This window comes from Lygodium microphyllum, chromosome 4 (assembly GCF_053477565.2).
Source record: "Lygodium microphyllum isolate KBCC chromosome 4, Lygodium_microphyllum_v1.1.10, whole genome shotgun sequence".
Taxonomy (NCBI): Eukaryota; Viridiplantae; Streptophyta; class Polypodiopsida; order Schizaeales; family Lygodiaceae; genus Lygodium; species Lygodium microphyllum.
Genome location: NC_141138.1, coordinates 146,053,358 through 146,077,203, shown reverse-complemented (window position 1 = coordinate 146,077,203; position 23,846 = coordinate 146,053,358). Strand labels below are relative to the sequence as shown.

The 23,846-nt window shown below is 44.5% G+C and overlaps 2 protein-coding genes across 9 annotated transcripts in view; both read left to right on the top strand.

The window, feature by feature from the left end:
- The window catches only part of LOC148037739 (uncharacterized), a 132,891-nt gene that overhangs the window by 20,947 nt on the left and 88,098 nt on the right, over positions 1–23,846 (top strand). The window lies entirely within an intron of this gene.
- On the top strand, positions 340–23,846 carry LOC148037741 (uncharacterized). Its single transcript, XM_087677026.1, has 4 exons — positions 340–352; positions 5,266–6,274; positions 8,236–8,398; positions 23,694–23,846. Exons 1-4 carry the CDS (start codon positions 340–342, stop codon positions 23,844–23,846), a joined length of 1,338 nt encoding a protein of 445 aa, XP_087533152.1.

The window sequence follows — 23,846 nt, the reverse complement described above, 5'->3', positions numbered from 1 at the left end:
ATGTAGAGATGGTTATATACCTGCATGTTCCTCAACATAAAGAATGACTTGTTATACTCACTCTACTAGAAGTGGTATCTCTTAGTGAGCTGCCACATTATCTACTATGAGATTAATAGTATAGGCAAAAACTTCGGCAGACTGGAAAAGTGTTGTCTATGAGAGGGATGGAGCTAAGTGATCCTACAAAGTTAATAAGCATTGGCTTTGAAGTGGAGAAGAGGGATAGGATTCCCAAAATTATGAAGCAAATAGTTAGAGAACCTATAAGCTAGAATGCTCAATAAGCAGGACTCACAAAACCAAGGAGTAGGTGATATGAAAGATTTGTGACGAGACATGAGAAAGGGAGGTTTGACAGAAAAGGATCATGATGCCAGAAAGAAGAGCTTTAAAGAAAGAGTGATAACTGGATTACCCTCATTTTCTGCTGTAGACTAGGAGAGGATGCAGTCCCATTTCAAGATTGAAAAAGGCTTTGTTTCAAAGAGGCAACCTTTAGTTCAATCCATCTTGAGCTGAAGTATCACTTTCCTTTCCTTCTTTCTTGTGCTTTCAAAGTAATATTGGGCTGGACAGCTGGCTGATTTACCACTTTGACAGCCTTATCATAGACTTCTCAAATTGAGACACTGCCTTATCATTGACTTTCTCAGATTGAGTCTTTGTCAATCCATAGTATCCGGTGTCATTTTAGAGTTTACTCCATGGGTAGAGAGGTCAATACAACTAGATCCCCCTGATTTCTCACTCCTTATGAACCAAGTGCGACAAGGGTTGGCTTCAGTTTGGATTCCCTTGTGAAAGCAACTATCAATATAATCGATGCTATAGACTTTGTTGGGAGACCTTAGAGTCAATTAGGAATCTTTGTTATAGGTCAATCCTCATGGGAATGAGTTGGAGCTTCCCCTACGAGGGTAGACTCAAGTTACCCCAGGTGACGAAGTCGGAATATTCCATGGGAGTTCTAAATGGAGTCGTCTAGGTATCTCCCTTGATGGACTACATAATTCGTACTATCAACGATTCGTTAGATAGGCACATCACACATGGTATCAAAGTGAAAGGAAATTGTGGTTATAAAATCAGGTAAAATTGTTTAAAAGCATGTATAATGTCATGATTAAGTAGACAACTTCCTTATGAAGCATTTTTACCACTAATCAGTGATAGATTTTTCCGAAACGATCAATGCTCTCTCATTCTTTCATCATGGCTCTCTTAATTTATGATCCTAGATAGTCCTCAACATGGTGTCAGAGCATTTTCTTTCACTCTTGCCTCCTCCAGTCCCATCTCCTCTCAAAGTGGATTTTTTCCATCTATCCACCATAGCTAGCATAACTCCATGCTCATGCTTCATACTTTAATTCACTTAACAAGTCTTGGAGAAATTAGCATCAGATCATAGCATGACATCTTAGCTTCAGATTGGTCATAGATATCCCAGGTTTTGTTACACAATTGATCAACATTCATATGCTCAACTAAAAATTAGAAGCTTGGCAACCATAGGTTTTTCTCTGGCAGCTCTGCTATACAGAGGTAACTCTACCTATATTTGATCATTTGATGAGTTTAATAGTCAGATTCTAGAGCTTTCCAAGGCACACGAAAGCTCTAATAGACAGCATGGCATGGACCATGTGAAGCATGCTGACAGATTTTTCAAATAGGAGGGCTAAAAGTCTAATCAGGTGGTCATACTGCCAACCTGCCTGCAGCTGCAGTTATGTTTTTTCCTGAATTTCTCATTAATGTTTAAGCCCTGATATGCTTCACAAAATCTGGATTCATTCTCCAAACTAGGCTGGTTTTCTGGAGCATCAAACCTCATAGCCATCAAGCCTTTAGAATTAGGGTTTTTGTCTTATGCAAGGGTTTCCTCAAAATTTTATCTTAACACCATCGATTGAGGCAAGGAAGAAGCAAATCCATAAGCATTCACTTCAAGCTCAAGCATCCATCTGCATAGTCAAAGCATTCTAACTTTGTCTTCTGTCGCTCCTTTTTAGGTAACAAATGATTCTATTAATAAAACCTTTTGACACAAAGTATCCTAAGGCAAAGTACAAAAATAGCCCTATGAGAGACTTCCAAAACAAAAAATATAAGCTAAGGGGAGGCCTGTTACAAAACCTAAGTGAATAACCTATCAGGATGTCTATAGTGCCAAACCATATGTGGCTGACAGACTACAGTGCAAAACAGTGCTAGAATCCTAGGTCCTCAGAAAAGCCTCTCTCCTCCTCATAATCTCTAAATCACCATGTATCCTCTCCCATCTCCCATGGAGAGTGTGAATAGTCTCCATCCAAATCTTGGAGAGGGTCTCTGCAGTGGATATGCCCAATAAATTTATAGCATGATAGTATCGAGCAGTCCAAACTTACAAAGCAATGATGCTAGCTATTAGCTCCTATCTTGACAATGCTAGCGAATCCACATTGACTATGATATCTAGTGTAGCGATCTTGCTCTAGAGCTGGTGTGAGATGAGATAGTCACAACTCCCTTATATACCCTCATATATAGGCTTGGCCTCTACTCGTCACCAAGAAATTGTCCCCTACATCACAATCATAGGCCGCCCTATTGTGCCCTCAAGCATCATCTAGAGGGCAGACATCCTAAGCCCTAGGACAGTCCCAATAGTAGTGTCTCTTTGTCTCCTTTGGCTTCCCACATCTAACAAAAGCGACTGGATCTCTACCATAACCAAGCCAACTGCCAACTGTTAGGCTTATATGTGCTAGTAACCATAGAAATAACGAAATCTTTTTGGTTCTAAAGCTATGCTCCAATCTCCTTTAGAAGTTAGTTAGGAAGATGAGACACACTGTGCAATCCATGTCGAGTCACTACTGGCATTACTTTAATTTTTCTCATTTGAATCCTCCTTCCCAATCTGGTAGCATATTTGAGAAAGGGAATATCCTTGGGTGTCTCTGCAAAGAGATCCCTCCAAACCCATTTCCTAGGGTCCTAATGTAGTCTTTATAGAGGCCTCCTCCTATGTACCTAGTATCTCTAACAATCCATCATACATAGCACAAGGTTTGGGTCCAAATATCAACTCATGTTTCAATGAGGCAGCACTTTGATCCTTTGTTGAGAGCATCATTTGAACTCTAACTGATTCAATCCTCTCTCTCGAGTCTGCCATCCTCATGTGTTAACAAGGTAAGCACACACTCTTTACTAGTAGCCACCACTACAAGAAGAATGCCTCCTTCCTTAAAGAACCCAATCCATGTCTGAGGGGTCTTTGTATTAGTCCTCCATGTGGGGGGGTACCACCTTCTTAATGCCCTCCATCATGTCTTTGGCTGCTTTGATGCCGTGAAGCCTTTGTCTCTAGCTGGTAGCTCAAGAAAGGCAAACAACTCCCATGCTGTAGAAGCTATTTGTGAAGAGAACCTTTCCCAAGATAAGCATATCCTCTCTCCAATGGTGTGGCCTTTCTTTGTCTTGAATAGCTAGTTGAATAGAAGAGGTGGTCTCATCTTCTTTTCAATGGCTGTTGGAGCAATGAGATGAAAAGATGTAGATATTGTTAGCAGTCATGTTTGTTATGCCTTGTCATCTCGTGCCTGTGAGCCTTAGTTTGAGTCAATCAAGGACTTTTGTTGCTTTGACAGGTCTATCATGTGTTTTGATGGGGGAGCTACTCATTCTGGAGTGGCTATCTGGGTGCATTTCTTTTGTTTGTTGGGCTTCAGTGTGTTTTCCATGAGCAATTCTTGCATTTCCCAGGCTGTCCACACCTGCCGGACATTGTTCTTGCCAATTGGATTTTTTTGGTGGCCATTTGGCATTTTCTAGGAATTTATTATCCCATGACCAGCATTTATGGCATTTCTAGACTGCAATTGGCCAGTTTAGGGGTTTTGTGGCTATTTATAGCCATTCCCCACTTGGTAGTCATTCATATCATTCATCTTCTTTCTTCCCTGGCAAGTACACACTGTGACTCCGTCATCTTCCTGTGCCTCCAATGTTGCCATCATCATTAGCTTGATCTGGTGGCCTCATTGACGCTAGGCTGCGTGCGGGGATTGATCAATCCTCTTGTATTCAGCATTTGTTCCTTGTTCAATGCAAGTTTCTTTTCTTTTTCTCTTGTAGATTCTCTCACACATATACAGCACTACTGTGCGAGATACATTGAGGGAGCTAGACACACATATACAGCACTACTGTGCGAGATAGATTGAGGGAGCTAGACACACAGGCCTCTTTGGATGAGTTTATAGGACAGTTGGCCGAGATAATACATACTTCAGCAGCATACGCTTTCCCACACACTATACCGTCAGATAAACCTCCACGAGGTAATGCCCCACAGAATGGCTGGTATGATGATGAGTGGAGAGAGACACGAGCACGTTTTCAGCGAGAGATGGCACTTGGCATATGTACACATAAGCATGCTCGAACACTCTTCAGACGGTTGGTACGCAAAAAGAAGCAGGAATACCTGAGCAGACTAGAAACAGAAAGGTATTCCATGTTCTTGGGCCAGGACAGCAAGAGAGCATGGAAAAAGATGCACGAGAACTAGTCACCCCTACAAATTACTAGACCGGATGATTGGCATGGATATGCTTGCACACTCTATGATATTCCTGGCCAAGAGCCTATGCCACTCCCCTCAACCTCAAGACCAACAAATTGCAGATTTTTCACAGAAAAAAAAGTGAGGAATGCCATATGGAAACTGAAAAATGGAAGAGCCCAAGATCATGATGGTTTTAGTGGCTGAACACTTCACGCATGCCTGTGATATTCTGGCACCAACTCTGGCTCACATCTTTAATAGGGTAGTTTGTGAGGGATTTTGGTCAGACCATATTATTGTGCCGCTCTTTAAGAGTGGAGACCCCACGCTACCTAGTAACTACCGAACTATCATGATTGGACACATGCTGGCCAAGATATATGGCTCTATCGTGGAACAAGCATTGAGTGAATGGGCCGAGATGCATGGCCTGAGATCAAAAGGCCAAGCTGGCTTGAGGAGGGGATATACAACTCTAGACCATATCTTTACATTGAGGGCAATCATCGAAGAAGGCAAGGCATTCAAGAAAAAGATTTATTGCTGTTTTGTGGACTTCTGCAAGGCCTTTGACACAGTGCCACGTGCTAGACTCATGAGAAGAATGCAAAACATTGATGTGCCTGTAGAGATACAGTGGAGTATCTATGCCTTGTATGAGACAGTGACAGGCAGAGTACGAACACCTGAGGGCATCTTAGATACAGTCAATAGCACCATTGGGGTGAAACAAGGCTGTCCACTTTCACCGACACTATTTGGGCTGTATATAGATGAAATTTCAGAATATGTCGATAGGACTGGTGGGGCCGGAGCCAGCCTAGCTGTAGTGCTGATACCATTACTGCTTTATGCCGATGATATTGTACTTATATCTGACTCACCTGAGGGACTAAATAGACACTTGGATGCATTATCAGCCTTTTGCAGAGATAGAGATCTTAAGGTGAACCTTGGGAAAACTAAAGTTATGGTGTTTAACACTTCAGCTGCTTGGGTGACAAGAGCTGAGCACCAGTTTACTTTTGATGGAGAGCCAGTGGAGATGGTTAGGCAGTATGTCTATTTGGGAGTCACATTGAAGGGACCACAGTTCTCTTGGAGAGAGACATCAGAGGCTCGTTTGGCAAAAGCATATGCAGCCTTAGGTGCATTGGAGAGGCAATGTGCTCACATACAATTTCATGAGCCGCGCACCAAACTGTGGCTTTTGGACACCCTGGTTACACCCACACTCCTATATGGGGCAGGTATTTGGGGTCCGAGTCTCTTTCACACGAGGAGACAGCCTTTGGGAGACCAGGATGGACCAGAGAAGGAATACTATGACGGATGGGAGCATATGGAAAGACCACTGGTCATGATGATCTCACGTATGATACGAGCGAAGAGCTCGACCCCACATGAGATTATTAGAGCTGAGTTGGGAGCATCACCCATGGTGGCTGAGGCCTTGGTCCAGGCAGTGACTTTCATACATAGACTATGGGAGCTCCCCCAAGACAGATACCCATGGCTAGCCCTGGCCTCTTCTAGACAACTAGCAGCAGACGGTGATAGACACTGTTGGTATGCTCAGATGAGTACATGGATGAGTCTACATGGGCTGCAGATTGACAGACTACCCCCCTTTGACTATAGCCTGGATTGCCCTACACTTGACCTAAGCCGATCAGAGCTAAACCATGTGATCAGAGCAGACATACTGAAGTTAGATACGGAGAAGACCTGGATCTGACCCCCCTCCCTCCAAGGCACGAGGATGGCACACTATCAGACCCACTTCCTTCAGGTATCTGAGGATGGTTTCATCACCTGACCCAATTACATGGACACAGCTGCCTCATGGACTACGCACAGTTATTGGTCAGATCCGCACCTCATCCCACCACCTGAGGATTGAGACAGGCAGATGGGAGGGTATACAGACAGAAGAACGCATATGCCCACTATGCGACAGAGAGCTAGAGACAGAGGAACACTACATCTACCGATGCACTGTATATTATGACATACGAGGTAGATACCACTGTCTGTTTCGAGAGGGTTTTGGACCTACCGATGCATCTTCTGTAGGTGTCCCTTTGGATAGAGCAGTAGCACTAAGCCGGTCTAGGCGCCCACGTCCACCCGGATGAAGGCCTAGACATCCACACCACAGACAAATTAAAGCCATCATTGAGCGCCACAGGAGACAGATGCCGAGACGCCTCAGTCATGCAGAGATACACCTCCCTAGAGAACAGACATATCATTGATGGAGAGTTTTCCTTTCTCTACTCTCACTTTCAGATCACTGACATGTTTCCCTTTTATAGGACACTATTTCATTCTTTTTCAGTCTTATAGGCATGTTTTTAATCTTTTTCTCATTCCAGATGAGAAACACACCATCATTGTATGTACTGCTTTGGTCTCATAGGCCACATTGGCCTTTTAGAGACGTTAATATACTCTCTGTCTCTCTCTCTCTCTCTCTCTCCCGTTTGTGTTTGAGTTCCTTCTTTCGTCGCGCACTCACATGGTATCAGAGCATGGTATTTGAGAGCAACATAGAGTTTGTGGACGTTGCAGAGGAGGCCATCTACATCTGTGTTTGCTGAAAATGCAAGCTCCTGTTGATTGGCGATTGCATCTGGTGCTCAAGCATCATCATTTGGAGGTAGGCGATTGCTTCTAGCCATGAGGTATCATCATTAGGTATCAAGTGTCAATATCTAGCATCAGGCAACATCAAGTCATTAGCGTTTTGCACAAAATGCAGCCTACTGGGTGGTGGTGATTGTCTGTTGGCCAAATGATTGCCTTCTATGGTCAAAATGCAACCTTCTTGGAGCAAGCGATAGCATTCACATTTGCATTTTGGTATTTTTGTATCCTTCGTGAGCAGTCGACAGTACTTTTTCCTCAGACAAACTTTCTACATTGAGATCTTTGCATCCTGTAGTTGATTCCTCTTGTTTCGGGGCTCTGTCCATAGCCAAAACTCAACATTTTTGTGGGTGTTAGCCGGTATATACGAAGATATCTTATCACTAGTTCTTTGTTGACTCAGAGGATGAGGTCTCTATTCCTTCCTTTGAGAGACATAGAGATTTTCGTGCTAGTTCACGCGATAAACAGAGGTCACCTGGCCCGTTTGTTTGGGAACCCTCTCCTCCCCATTCTCTCCATTTTTCACAGAAGGTCCGTTCTACTAGCCTTCATATGCCTTCCATGGCACCCTCTATACAAGTGCACGTACTCCCTTCTTTGCCCAAAGGAGACCGGCTTGATGGTTCCAACTACTTGCTTTGGTCATGTAAAGTGGAGTGCATCCTTGATACCTTCAATCTTTGGGAATTTGTTACCTACTCTATTCCGTGTCTAGTGGAGGATCCCACCATTGGATCATCAATGAATCGTGCGCCCTTATGGAATTGGCTCAACTCTAGAGCTCGATCTTTTCTCTTTATGAGCTTATAGGATTCTGTCCTAGTGCATGTGCGCAGGTTGTGGAAAGTAGCAGAAGTGTGGACAAAGCTTGCTTCTTTGTACCATTAGAATACATTTGCCCACCGCATTACTCTCGAGAAGAAATTACGGATGCTCGTTGTTGACGATTCTCCTTCCATGAAGGATTATATTAACAGGTTGGAGGATATGAGGGATGAGCTTGTGTCCTTTGGCAGGATGATCTCTTTAGAGGATATGGCTATGACTCTTTTGATAAAGCTTTCATTTCCTCCGTTTGATATCTTCTACACTAGCCTTCTTACATCGAGGACCTATAAGATGCTTCTATGGGAGGAGCTTGCCCTGCTTGTTTTGGAGCATGATAAGCGCACTAAAGAGGTAGCTAGTGGATCCACCTCCACCAAAGCTTTTGTTGCATGTTTGGGAGAGGGGAAGAAGAAGAAAGGGAAGTCCAAGGCTAAAAGATAGGAGCATTCTTCAAGCTTTGACTGTGACTCAGAGAAGCCAAAATGCCCATACTGTGGAAAGGAGACACATCTAGAGGAGAAATATTGGAAGAACTATCCTCACCTTTGTCTAAAAGCGAAGGATGGAGCTAAAACTGTCGAGCCTTCTACCTTTACTCCAACGGTAACCGATGAGTTAGTGTTCCTTCATATTGTTGACTAGGAGGAGCTTTCTTCCGTGTTTGCCTCATCTTCTAAGAGGCCTTGATTGGTTGATAGTGGAGCTTCTAGTCATATGACTCCACGAGGTGATTTGTTATAGGATCTATGCTGTTGAGTCCGCCAGTAAGGAAGCACGAGAGTCTATCGATTCACCTCCTAGCCATGCTCAGGAAGATGCAAGAAGAAAAACGAGTGTAGTATCCTGCTAGCCGTCGAATGCTCAAGAGTTATACTAATTTATAACTCACTTACTTAAGGCCTTGTTCCCACTTACTTCCTAAGCCCCCCGAATCCCGTACGGGCGCCCAAGGCCCTCGGACAGTCATCTCTCGTGCTGTTTCCCCATAAGTTACATTCATTAATGTAACATTTCCTCCCCCTTAAGAATTGGTTTCGTCCTCAAAAACGATACTTGGAAGGTCTAACTGTAAATTGGGAAACTTCTTTCTTAAAGTGCTTACTGGCTCCCATGTTGAGCTTTCTTCTGAACAATCTCTCCATTTTACCAGATATTCTTGATAAATAGTATGTCTTGTTCATCTGTTATGAACATTTAAAATTCTTTCTGGTTCATGTGGAATAGATTGGTCATTGAATAACTCCTCAATCTTATCATTTAAGATTAGATTATCCATATCACCCAGCTTCTTTCTTAGCTTGCTTACATGAAAAATTGGATGTGTTTTACTATCAGTAGGTAGTTGAAGCTTGTAAGCCTGTTCCCCCGCCCTCTTAAGTATTGTGAAAGGACCACAATACCTGGGTGAAAGCTTTGGACATTGTCCTGTTTTCATGGTTTTAGTTTGTCCAGGCACTTTAAGATAAACCAATTCTCTTCAAAGGAGATGTCTCTTCGGTGAGGATGTGCAAAAGCTCTAGCTTGGTCTTGAGCTTTATTAATATTTTCTTGAGCAAATTTTAACATACTATTCATATCCTCCAAAAAGTCATTTGCTGTCTAAACCTTTTCCTTATGCAGTCCTACCGCATAAGGAGCTTTGGGGGCTAAAACCCATACATTAGCATAAATGGACTATATCCAATGGAAGAGTGTTTGGCACTATTATATGCAAACTCTGCTATCGGTAAATACTCTTCCCAATTAGTTTACATTTTACTTACATATGCTCTCAACATATCTTCAAGGATTTGGTTAACCCTTTCAATTTGCCCATCAGTTTGCGGGTGCTCCGCCGTGCTTATGCTAAGTTTAGTATCCAACTTCCTAAATACAGCACACCAAAATTGACTATCAAATTTTCTATCTCGATCAGAAACTATATTTTCCGGAAGGCCATACCATCAGTATATGTTCTCTATGAACAATCTAGCCAATTCTGGTGTTTTAACATCAGTTGAAGTTGGAATAAACCTAGCCATTTTGGTTAACCTATCCACAATCACCCACACAGAGCCGTGCCCCCTTTGTGTGTCCTGGGTAACCCAACAATAAAGTCCATGGAGATACTCTCCCATTTTCCTGAAGGAATCTCTAATGGATGGAGAAGTCCTCCCATTTTCAATCTTTTAGCTTTATTAACTTGGCACTTATTACATTTGACCACATAGTCAGGACGTCCTTATTCATTCCAGGCCAATAGAACTGCCTTTTAATAAGACTATAAGTCTTATTAACTCTTGGATGTCCCGCACTAGGGATATCATGACACTCAAAGAGTATCTGGTGCCTTATTTCTTCATCTTTCGGGACACATACCCTACCCTTGTAGAGTAAATAACCATTATCAATGGTAAAATTTTTCCACTCGAATTCCATTTGAGCAACCCTTGATGCTCCATTTCCTTGTTGAACATCCTCGGATGTTCCTTCCTCTGTGGAGGCCCTTCCATTTGGATCCCCATTTTCAATTGCTTCCCACACGTTGGAATATGCCGGATCAACCTGGCATTTTCCTTTTAAGGATTCAAGCAAATCGGAAGTGAACTGAGTAAAACTCATTGCATTTATGATGGGCATTCTGCTGAGTGCATCAGCCACTATATTGTACTTTCCTTTTCCATACCTTATCTCCTCTTGAAGGAGTTCGGCCCATCTGGCTTTACGTCCTTGTAGATCCGGTTGGTCATTAAGCCCCTTAATGCTTTCATGATCCGACAAGATCAAAAGTTTGGCACTGTATAGATAGTGCCTCCATTTCTTCATTGCATGTAATATTGTATACATCTCCCTCTCATAAATGGAATAATTCTGTTTTGCACGGTCTAATTTCTTACTTTCAAAAGCAACTGGTTGACCCTCTTGTAATAAGACCGCACCTACTGCCCTGTCACTGGCATCAGCTTCAACCACGAATGGTTTATTGGGATCCACAATTAGTTGGTCCGTCATTGGAACATCTATCTTGGCATAATCTTGAATGAATCTACGATAAAATCCAGATAAACCTAGGAAGATCTGCAGCTCTTCTAGGTTCCTTGGAGATGGCCATTCAATAATTGCCCTTACTTTTTCTGGATCCATCTTGATTTCCTCTTTCGAGATAATATGCCCCAAATATTTGACCTCTCGTGCGAAGAATTCACATTTAGTTTTCTTCGCATAAAGGGAATTGGTTCTTAACAATTGGAATACTAACCGTAAGTGTTCCAAATGTTCTTCTCTTGATTTACTAAAGATCAAGATATCATCCAAAAAGATTACTACAAAGCGTCCTAGATAGGGCCGTAACATACTATTCATCAGCTTCATAAATGTAGCTGGTGCATTTGTGAGGCCAAAAGGCATCACCAAAAAATCATAATGCTCGTATATAGTACGAAATGCTGTCTTAGGAACATCCTGGGCCTTAATTCTTACTTGGTGATAGCTTGATCTTAAGTCAATCTTTGTGAAGAATTTTGCCCCTTGTAATTGATTAAAAAGATCTTCCATTTTGGGCATATGAAATTTATTCTTCACCGTTATCTTATTAAGTGCTCTATAATCAACACAAAGTCGCATGGAGCGGTCTTTTTTCTTCACCAATAAAATTGGCGAAGCCCAAGGTGAATTGTTGGTTTGTATAAACCCCTTATTCAGGTAATCCTTGATTTGTCTTTCGACTTCTTGGTGCTGTGTTTCACTTAGCCTGTAAGGTGGTTTAGAAACAGGGCGTGTATCCCTATCTATATCAATTGGGTGATTTACATCACCCCTATCTAGTGGAAGGCCACTAGGTAAGTCAGATGGAAACACATCTTTAAATTCATCTAACAAACCACTTAATTTACTATTTACATTTAACTCACAAGCATTAGAAAATTGCTGCTTTATATTACAAGAAGTAAAAGTGTCCTGTACAAGGAGGGACCATAACATGTATACCTCACAAGCTTCCTTCTTCATCAACTTCTGTACTTCAAGGAAACACATTAAGGTGTTATCAAATACTTCATGTTCACCTTGAATCACAAAGTCTTACTATCCCTTTCAAATTCTAGTGTATTATGATGATAACTATGCTTTAAGGATGGTTCCAATCCCCATAGCCACTCCCTCCCTAAAGCGATATCGGCCCTTTCCATATTCATAATTTGGAAATGAAGCTTATCTTTATATCCTTGGATCTTGATTTCCAAATTGGATACCATTGTATCCCATATTTTGTTATCTTGGCCTTGCATTATACGAACAATGTATTGATGCTTGCTCTTTTGTTGGGGAAGTTTCAACTTTTTGACAAGTGAATAACTTTTGAAATTGTGGGTGGCAGAGTCATCAATCATGACTCTAACCCTCTTCCCACCTATCGATCCATGCACTCTAAGTAAATCATGTGGCCCGAAGGTAGATTGCCACATGGAAGTTGACATACAAAGTTTCTCTTTTCCATTGCCCTTGTCCTTATCCTTTTCTTTATCTTCCCCCTTCTTTCTTTGAGGGCGATTCCAAGCAGCATGGTTAGGAGATAGGCCATTGAAACACAACCTTTCTTTTTTGGCCTTATCAAAGTCATCTTGACTTAGCTTCAGCCGTACATATAGTCTATTTTCAAAGGGCTGTTTCTTACCCTTAAGGAATGGCATTTTCCTTTTGGATTTACCCACAAATCTTGAGGTCTCAAATTCCTTAGTCTTGGGCTCCGTGTTAGTGAGACTAGTGAGTGCCCCTGGATGCGTATTATCTTCATTGATTAATGCAAATTTAATTAACTCTTCAAGTGTCTTAGGTGAACTTCTTTTCACTTCCTTTTTACAGGTCTTATCTAGTTCCCTTATAAATCCTCTCGTCTTTTGAAATTCATCTATTCCTTCCAATTTGAGGATTATCTAACGATAATCCTCAAGATATGTTAGCAAAGGTCTTTCCTTTTGTTTGACAAAATCCCAATCTTCCCAATTTCTTTGCATTTAATTTTCAAGGAGGAATTCTTTCAAAAAGATTGATTCAAATTGAGCCCAAGTTTCAGGTATTTTATTTGTCTCCTTTAAAGTTCTCCACCATTTATATGCCTTTGGCCCCAAGGTTAAACTGGCCTCCAGTGCTTGACGATGTAGTGGAGTATTCTTAATTTGTGCAAATCCTCCCGTTTTTGGAGGAAGTTAAAGATAGTGTCTTTGTTTCTATCTTTCTCCTCCCCATGAAACTGAGGGGGTTTCATGTCTTTTAACACTGGGCTATCGCTCAGCTTTTGGTGGGGTTCCCTTGGGTCTCGCATAGTCACATCTACATCTTTCGATGAAGATGGAATATCTGAGGCCTTTTGCTTTACCTTTATCCCTTTCAGCCGTTTCTAACAATAAGGCTAATTGGGATTTTATTTCAGTAAGTGCTTGAGTTACAACTCCATTTGAACCCCCTGTGCTTGCACACGAGCAGTTAAATCATCAAATTGTTCTCGTGTAGCAAAAAATTCTTCCCAGTGTTCTTGCATTTCAGTTTCATGGGGATCCACCATAGGGTGGTCCTCGGAACTAGAGCGTTCCATTGCCCCCTCTCTCTCTTTCCCCTCCATCTATACATTGGAATTGGAAAGAAAATGTAAGAAATTTGTAGAAAAAGGTGGGGTACTGCCATGTATTACGTCTATAGGTGGGGATAGGAATGTGGGAATCAACGGTAGTATGGCGCATGACTGGGTTGGAAGATGGTGTTTGTTGATGGGCTGCTCGTTAGGTCAAGTGCCGTATGGACGTCAAGCAGCTACGTGGCAGTAGCTGCAGGCGAAGTTGCAACCCAGTGCACAAACTGGATGATTGTCGGACAGTGTGATGATAGACGGGCCGTGGGAGATGAGGTGGAGCTTTCGTACTTTCTTGTCGGGCAGGAAAGCTGGGCTGCCCTATCATGTTGGATGTGGCCCTTAGCAGCGACGACCTGTCATGCTGGATGCGGGCCTTAGCGGCGCCCTGTCTTCAAATCACGAGTGGACGAGATCATTGCCGCCCGTCTCCAAGTCTCAAGTGGCTTTGATACCAGTGTTGAGTTCGCCAGTAAGGAAGCACAAGAGTCTAATGATTCACCTCCCAGCCATGCTCAAGAAGATAGGGGAAGAAAAACGAGTGTAGTATCCTGCTAGCCGTCGAATGCTCAAGAGTTATACTAATTTATAACTCACTTATTTAAGGCCTTGTTCCCACTTACTTCCTAAGCCCCCCGAACCCCATACGGGCGCCCAAGGCCCCTGGTCGGTCATCTCTCGTGCTGTTTCCAAATAAATTACATTCATTAATGTAACATATGCCCTTCTCACGCCCTTTTGAGGGTTTAGTCATTGTTGGTGACATTGTATTGGTGCCTATTTGTAGTGTTGGCACTTTGCCTTTGTTTCCCGACCACTCTTTGAGCTCCCTTTCAGAGGCCCTTTATGTTTCGGACTTGGGATTTCCACTCCTCTGAGTTTATGGCCTTACTAGACTTGGGTTGTTTCCACCAAGCAAGCCATTTGTATTGATGTTTCTTCTACAAGGGCTATTATTGCGACAAGTGGGCAGGAGAGTGGGCTTTACAAGCTCCATTCCCCTTCTCTTATGCAGGGTCCTTTGAGGCAGTTGTCTATTGCTGCTCCTGTTCCCCCTTGTGCACCACCTATTCCATAGGTTCCTTACCATCCCCCATCCCCTCCGGTGGTTCCCTCATACCGCCTATCCCTTTTAGAGGGGGATGATCTCGGTGATGCGGCTGTGGATCTCCTGGCCCCTAGTGTTTCAGAGGGGGTTTCCTCGGATAGTGAGGAGCTTTTTCATTGGCAGTCTATATCAATGGACTTCATCAACATTGGCATTCCTTTTGCCACCCCACGATTCGTTTCTTCCTTGGCCTTATGCCACATCTAGGATCTGAGAGGGGGTGTTAGTAGTCATGTTTGTTATGCCTTGTCATCTCCTATGTGTGAGCCTCACCGACGAGGACTATTGGGGCTCTGACAGGTCTGTCGTGTTTTGATGGGGGAGGCTACTCATTTTAGAGTGGCTATTTGGGTGCAGTTCTTTTGTTTGTCGGGCTCCAATGTGTTTTCCATGAGTAATTTCTGCATTTTCGAGGTTGTCCACACCTGTCGGACATTATCCTTGCTAGTCGAATTTTTCGGTGGTCATCTGGCATTTTCTAGGCATTTATTATGCTAGACCAGCATTAAATGCTGGTCGGCTGCATTTATGGCATTTCTAGACTACAGTTAGTGAGTTTAGGGATTTTGTGGCTATTTATAGCCATTCCCCACTTGGTAGTCATTCATATCATTCATCTTCTTTCTTCCCTGGCATGTGCACAATGTAAAGAAAAATACCCTAACAGAGAAACATAAACGGAAACCGTACGACAAAGCACAGGCTGATAAAAAGGAGAACACAGTTAGGGTTAGGGTTAGAGTAACTCAGAGACAATGAACACAATGAATAAATGAAATGATATGACTACTAATAATACGATGCTCATGTAGCAAACACACTATGCAGTGAATGAATACTGAATCTCGAACTCTTGTATCTCTAGGATCAGGGCAGGGGTAATGAGCTGGAGAGTGTGTTGTACTCCGAATGGATCCCGAATCGTAGCAAGGTAGCCTCCGGATGTCGAACACCAGCAAACACAGCAATGAGAAGCTGGATCTGATGCACACAGCAGTGAGGAGAGAGAAATACTAAAAACGGAGCCTGCAGGAGAGAGAGAGACTAAAAACGCAGGCAGGACAGCCTGCAGGAGAGAGAAAGACTGCAGCGACTGCAGACAGGAGAGAGAAAACTATCAGAGCGATAGCTGGAGCCTGCAAACGCAGCAGTTTGCTGGCGTGGCAGACTGTACGACAGCAGTGCAGATGAACAACAGTCAGTTGCCAGGCAGAAACAGCAGGAATCAGCGTGTGGAGGGCTGGAAACAGGTGCCAAATTGTAGGGAACAATGATGGACAGCAAGGGCTGAGATTTCCTCCGTGACTGGGGTGTAGGCAGCAAGTTGGTAACACTTGAAACTTGCGAAAACGAGATATAAAAGAGTGGAGGGCTGGCTGCCAATTTATAGAAAATTAGGGTTCTAGATCCTCTCCCACTTAACTTTCTCGGTCTGCTCCCAGTTTTAGGGTTTTTGCTAAAATAAGCCTAAAATAAGCATGTTTTGGGGCTGTTTAAGTGCCTAAGTGCATTTCTTAGCACAACACCCCCTCTCAGGTCCAAAATAGGGCGAGAAAAGTAGGCTAGCCTAAGTTTTGATTTATCCCAAGGCGTCCCACCCCAAAGTAGCCAGGGCATCGGACAAAAGGTGCATGTCGGCTGCCGAGTGGCCTACCAAGACTACAGAGGCGATGGATATCTTACCAAGGGAGCCCATGCGATCACCCGAGAGAGGCCAGGGCATCGAACCAAGGGTGCTCGTCGGCTGCTCAAGGGCCTACCAAGGCCTATAAAGGCGGATGGAATCAACAATGGACTTGTTTGTTTTGTTTTGTTTTGTTTTGTTTTTTTTTTTTGAAAAGTGTTTTGAAAATACATAAGTAATATAGGGGCAACACCCGATTAAGTGACAGATAGCAAGCCAATTCCTCGCACTAAGGAGGATAAGTGCCTAAGGATGATAAAAGTGAGTGTATGTGTCAATCATGTGTTGAATATGTGAGAGGCAAAAAATTGGTGGGCTTAGCAAGACAAGCAAAGCAAGCTAGCAAGCAAGGGTAGGGAAGCTGCCTTTAGGAGAACTGCCATGTGTTATGCTACGAATATGGTGGATCCTAGAGTCGACCACTCCAAAAGACTGAAAAGGGATAAATGCGCACAGATGCATGTTGACATGAACAGAATGCCAATGCATAGGGTAATGCAAAGGGAGATGCAAGATGTCATGCTCATGCAATATGCTATGCAACGGTGCCACTGGGACAGTGTCCTCGCAGGGGAAGTGTTCACTTGTCTAAGTGTCCTTTTACAATCAGGTCATCCTGATAGTGCGGATGAAGTTATAAATGCACATAATACAATACAAAAGAATAAGTGAATGTAATGTCTAAAAAATTGTAAGCATCATCACTGTCACAATCATGGGTAGGAGCCTCCCCCTCTCAAACTGGAAGGGAAAGCAAGAGTGAAGCACCCTCTCCCCGTCAAGCTGAAGAAGTAGGGGAGGGTGTACCCAAGCCGATCTTGGCAGGTATTGAAGAAACGGCCGGTTGACCGCTTTGGTCACGATATTTGCAAAATTATCTGATGAAGGCACAAACTCTAGGCAAATAGTGCCTAGCTCAACCTACTCTCTGGAAAAGTGGAAGTGGACTCCCACATGCCGTGTCTGTGGTGTGATGATCCGATTGCTCGCAAGGGCAATGGCACTCTGGTTGTCGCAGTAGACAACTGTGGGAGAGTCACATGGAAAATGAAGCGCCGCCAGTAAACTCCTCAGATAGATGGCCTCGGTGGTGCCATCAAAGAGAGCCCGGTACTCAGCCTCGGCCGTGGAAGCCGCCACCGTCTCTTACTTACGGGACCAAGAAATGGGAGTTGTGCCCAAGATAAAGAGGTAGCCGCTATGGGAACGCCGGGTGTTAGGATCTCCTGCCCAATCAGAAACAGTGTATCCCTGCAAACATAAACCAGAACCATATGTCAAGCCATAAGAAAAAGTACACCGCAAATAACACAACACACGAAGATATGGAATCCAATGTGACATCCTAGGTGCTGTGAAATACTGACTGAGTATGCTAACTGAGTAAGCTAAATCTGGCCTAGTGTGAATTAACCAAAGAAGTTTTCCTACAACAGAACGATAGGTGTGTGCATCGAAGGGCTGCCCTAGGGTATCCTTCGACAAGTGGACAATAGGATCAAGAGGCGTGGCCATTGGCCGTGTGTAAGCACGACACCCGAAGACTCTGAAATGGGAAATAACATGTCGAGAGCCAAAAAATGCCTCATACGGGGTCTTCTAAGAAATGCCATACTTCTGTAGAAACTCGGAAAACTCGTGGGAGATAAACTCACCACCGTTATCACTCCTCATGCACCCAACACGATGACCAGTCTGGTTATGAAGCAATAGCACCCAAGCGGAAAAATATGTGAAAGCATCTGACTTATGCTTGAGGAAGTACACCCACATGTATCGAGAATGATCATCACTATCAAAAAGAAGTACAACGTGCCGTTCAAAGCAGCAGTGGATGTTGGCCCACAAAGATCAACGTGAATCAATCTAAGAGGCTCCTCAGCTCTATGTGTAGACTGCTGAGGAAATGGGGTACGGTGCTGCTTCCCGAGCTGACAAGCTTTACAAACATCTCGAGCGAGCTTCAAGTGTGGAAGGCCCTCAACCAGCTCACGGTGTGACAACTCATAAAGTGAGTTATAACTAAGATGCCTTAAGCGAAAATGCCAAAGACGCTCATTGTGTGTAGGCTCCCGAGATGTGGCTAAGGCCTAGAAGTTATGGAACACGGAGCCTTTGGCGGTCGGCTCGGTTAGAAAGTGTGTCATGTGCTATAGGCCATTAGGCTGTGCCTCACCGCGAGCAATCACTAAACCAGTCAGAGAGTCAAGGACCTCGACTGTGGTCGCTGTAAAGAAATCTGCTCACCCCAACCGACAAAGCTGCTGAAGATAACAAGTTCACCCCAAGTTGAGGGACATGATATACATTGTCGAGCAAAGCCAGATCCGGATCCTTTTCAGTGGCAAAACTGACGCAACCTTGAGCCTGAACCTTGACCGAGGAGTTGTTTCCTGCACGGACCCGCCCGGTTGCAGGGGCTCGGGTACGGAAAATGTCCTCTATAGGAGTCATGTGATGTGTAGCTTCACCGTCCACAATCCAAACTGGAGCTGAAGTGCTCGGCTGTGACGAGTGGGCCTCTGCAGTAACCTCGTCGGGAGGTAACTCACAGATGTGGACGAGACTCGCATCTGATGTCTCTATGGAGACGATACGGGCCTCTGCAGACCAGTCAGACAAGCCCTTTGGAGTTGAGAACGTTGTCGATTGAGATGACTGTGCGGTGACAGTGCGAGTCTGACCTTTAAACTGCCCCTTGCCATCACCCTAGCTCCCCTGCTGGGGGTTGCTCGACTGAGGGGCGGGGGTCTGAGACTTAGGTTTTGATGCTGTGCCTCGTGCCATTGATCGACACTCGTCGCCGAAATGGCCAGCCTTTTGATAATGTTGACAATACCTATTCTTTTTAGGTACGTTCTGCCACCAAGGTTTGAGTTGTGACTGGGAGTTTCCTTGAGAATCCTCAGATTGATTTAGCTTTTGAGTTTGATTTTGATTTTGAGTGGAGGTTTGGTTTGGTTTGCCCTTTTCTTATTGCCCTTTCTGAGAATGAGCAAGAAGAGCCCCCTTTGAAGAGAAATTCATATGAAACTGATTGAACAACCATGCGTAACGCAACAACTAACACTCAAATTCATAGAATGTGGGCATGGTAGGCTTTGAAACTATTCCTTTCACAAAATTGAAGTATTTCTTAGGGAGTTTATTTAGGAACAATGTGACTTGATCGTCAAAGGACTTGGGAGTTTCCGTAGTGGAGAATTCAACGAGGAGACGCCGATATTTAGCCAACTTGACTTTTAAGTTATAGCGGTTAGTGATTTTGAAAAGCTGAAGCTCATGGTCAAGATTAATACGACGGGTCCTATCTCGAGCCGCATAGCGGTCAGTCAAGTGTGCCCATCGCTTTGACGCTAAGTCAAAATGCTGAAGCTGAGAATGAAACTCTGGCAATAAGCCCTGCATCAGCTCAACAATAGCGGAGGCATTCCTAGCCTTCCATGAGCGGACGACCTCGTATGGAACAAATGCGGGATCGGGTTGGGGTTCCAATCCCTGCACTAGATCCCATAGGTTCTGTGAATCAATGACACGTCTCATCAAATTCGACCAAGCAATAAAGTTTGACCCGTTAAAACGAGTCTTGTCATTAAATGCATTCTTGGCAGAAGATGAGCCAGAACCATGAGGCGTCGGGTGGGTGGAGTAAGATGATGGTGGGAAAGATGGTGGAGGTGAGAGTATCTGATAAGAGTAAGAAGGAGGGGGAAGAGGTGGGTAGGCAAAAGTAGACTGTGAGTGTCCAATGAGTGCCGATTGATGCGGAGGCACTGGAACATGAATGTTTCCATAAGGTGTCGGTGTAGGTGGAGACACTGGGACACAGTAGCCTTGTCCAAAGTAAGGCTGGGACACAGGATTATGGCCAGAAGGTCCACTAGGCAATGCCATGGAGGCAAACTGTGGAGGCAACTGATCCACACTCGGGAGAGATTGAGTGGGATACCCAGGTTGCAATGATCCCGAAAGTGTGTATGAGGTAGGTGAAACACCACCCGACTGAGGGAAGGATGAGGTCCTAAAGGATGTGCCTATGTTTCCATAACCCCCCCGAGTGATGTGCGGTGCGACATGAGATGCCTGAAATGGAAATGTAAATGGTGTAAATGGAAGTGGTGAAGCAGGGGAAGAATGTGGTGGGATGGGTGGGTTTTGAAAGTGAGGTGTATGAGGTGCAGATTCTTTTTGTTCATTTTCATCATTTAAAGACTGAAAATGAAACTGTGAAGATGATGATACACCATATAATGAAGTGAAAGGAACACCAAATTCATTCTGATTATGTGAAGTAGATGGAAAAGAAGAAAGGACAGAAGAAAAGTTATCTGGCTTTTTCTTATAATCCCTGCGACGTGTGTTAACATATAAGAATTGGTCCTCTAGAGGACCTTTTCCATAGTCAACAGACTGGACTCTTTCTTCCACATGATCTCTACCAGTATATTGCAAAACAGAAGAGGTAAAAGAAGAAGGCACAAAAGACGAATCAAAAGTACCTTGCACCGGAGAGGACGGAAGAGTTTGAAAAAATGGAACATACTCCGGATCTTGCTCTCCAAGAGGGGGGCCCATCCCTGATGGAGGTGTTGACGGCCCTGCAACATCATTAGACTTACGCGCAACATCTGAAGAGTGAAATCCATGCATACCTTCATTTAGAAGCTTTTTTTTAAGGGCAATCCTTCGGTCGAGCTCCTCAATTTTCTTTTGTCGATAGGCTATGATCAGTTTATATTCCTCAGAGGTCAGCTTGCCTATCTTTTCTTCCATGTACTTAGATGTTTCTCCCACCATGTCGGAACTTTGTGGAGCAAGCTGATCCGCCCACTCTTGCTTGGTTCTTGGCATAGGCTGATCTGGAGACTGAATCGGTGTTGATGTGCTCGAAGTCATTTGAACCTACTGTTGTTCTTGCTTCTTGCGAAGAGCTTTTAGATCAAAGGTCTAGGTTTCTCAGAGAGTACAAGGCTCTGATACCATGTAAAGAAAAATGCCCTAATACAGAAACATAAACAGAAATCGTACGACAAAGCACATACTGGTAAAAAGAACACAGTTAGGGTTAGGGTTAGAGTAACTCAGAGACAATGAACACAGTGAATAAATGAAATGATATGACTACTAATAATACGATGCTCATGCACAAACACACTATGCAATGAATGAATATTGAACCTTGAACTCCTGTAGCTCTAGGATCAGGGCAGGGGTAATGAGCTAGAGAGAGTGTTGTGCTCCGAACGGATCCCGAATCGCAGCAAGGCAGCCTTCGGATGTCAAACACCAGCAAATGCAGCAGTGAGAAGCTGGATCTGATGCACACAACAGTGAGGAGAGAGACAGACAAAACGCAGGCAGGACAGCCGGTAGGAGAGAGAAAGACTAAAAACGGAGTCTACAGGAGAGAGAAAGACTGAAAACGCAGGTAGGACAGCCTGTTGGAGAGAGAAAGACTAAAAACGCAAGCAGGACAGCATGCAGGAGAGAGAAAGACTGCAATGACTACAGATAGGAGAGAGAAAACTGTCAGGGCGGTAGCTGGAGCCTACAAAGGTAGCAGTTTGCTGGCGTGGCAGGCTGTACGACAGCAGTGTAGATGAAGATCAGTTAGTCACCAGGCAGAAACAGCAGCAATCAGTGTGTGGAGGGCTGGAAACAGGCGCTAGACTGTAGGGAATAGTGCTGGACAGCAAGGGTTGAGATGTCCTCTGTGACTGGGGTGTGGGCAGCAAGCTGGTAATACCTGAAACTTGCAAAAACGAGATATAAAAGAGTGGATGGCTGGCTGCCAATTTATAGAAAATTAGGGTTCTAGATCTTCTCCCACTTAACTTTCTCGATCTGCTCCCCGTTTTGGGGTTTTGGCTAAAATAAGCCTAAAATAAGCATGTTTTGGGGCTGTTTAAGTGGGTAAGTGCATTTCTTAGCACAACACACACTTCGACTCCGTCATCTTCCTCCGTCTTTGGTGCTGCCGTCATCATCAGCCTGATCTAGTGCCCTCACTGACACTGTGGGCTGGGTTCAGCGACTTGGATGTTATCAGGAAAAACGTCTTTAGAAGTTGGAGAGAGGCATTTTTAGTGTATTGAGCTTGCAAGAAAGAAAGAAAGAAAGAAAGTTATATTAACGTCTACAACAGGCCAAGTTGGCCTATGAGACCAAAATGTTGCATATAAATGTCTGGGAGATTTCAAAAGTCCTAGTGAAGCTAACATTTATGCTATGTTGAACTAAATTGAGTAGGTACAAAATGATATCTGGACTAGATACAATCTAGAGGTACTCCCAGTGCGGTGTGGAACTGCTCCTGGGGTGTTCATCCTAAGATGTCCCGCATGGGTCGGTCTAGCATGGAGAGGCTAAAGCGGTGGGGCAGGGCCCTCCAATGGCGGCGTAGTATCCCTTGTATCTTCGACCAGTGTCTTCTGCGGGGACGGGGGCCGGCGGGGCATGGGCGCCGGGCTTTACCTCTCGCTGTGGCTATTTCTAAGGTGGTCCCCGGGGGTCAGGAGGCCGGTTGGGCTGGTGGGGGCTCGGTGGTGGGGAGGGTAGCTGGTATTTGGTAGAAGTCGTTGAGTGTGCGTTGGTTGGTGGCTCCTTGTCTTTGCTCCGTGGTTCGTAGGAGGTGGTCTCTGTGGCGTCGTATTTCCAGTAGAAAGAGCCCCAGGCATCTCTGGTCTTTGAATTCCATCACCTTGGAGAGTGGTTCGAATCCTTCGCTGAATAGGCACTGGAAGCGTCCCCGGATTTCGTAGTACACTGGGCATCTACAGATATAGTGTTCCTCTGTCTCTGGCTCGAGATGGCAGAGCTGACAGATTCGGTCTTCTGGGGGGAGGGGGTTGGCCCCGTATCTGCCCGTTTCGACCCGTAGTTGGTGTGAGGACGTGCGGATTTGTCCGATGGCACTTCTGACCCCGTGAGACAGGTGTGTGTCCATGTAGCTTGGGCGGGTGATGAAGCCGTCCGGGGAGATATGCAGGAAGTGTTCTCGGTAGAAAGCCTTCTTGGTTCCTAGTTTCGACGTGGGGGTCACCCATGTCCTGGCGGTGTCTGTCTGGATGATATCCATTCTGGTGATGCGATTTACCTCCTCTCGGCTGAGCTCCAGGTGTGGGTATTCTAGGCTGTATTGTAGTGGGGGGAGGTGGTCCATGTGCAGGCCATGGAGCCGTAGCCAGGTCTCTGTTTAGGCATACCAACACTCAGTGTCCTCTTGTGTTGCTAGCTGTTTGGATGACTTCAGGGCGAGTCTGGGGTATCGGTGCCTGGGCAGGTCCCATATTCGGCGCAAGAAGGTCACGGTCTGGAAGAGGGCCTCAGCCACGAGGGGCGGTGCCCCCAGCTCTGCGCGGATGATCTCGTGTGGTACGGAGGGCTTGCTTCGGATCATTCGTGA

What these genes read in the sequence shown, in the direction of transcription:
- LOC148037741 (XM_087677026.1), top strand. An exon ending in ATCAGAGCAGACATACTGAA is followed by an intron (nt 6,275 to 8,235) that starts GTTAGATACGGA and finishes GTCCTTTGGCAG; the next exon opens with GATGATCTCTTTAGAGGATA. An exon ending in ATGATAAGCGCACTAAAGAG is followed by an intron (nt 8,399 to 23,693) that starts GTAGCTAGTGGA and finishes GGATGACTTCAG; the next exon opens with GGCGAGTCTGGGGTATCGGT.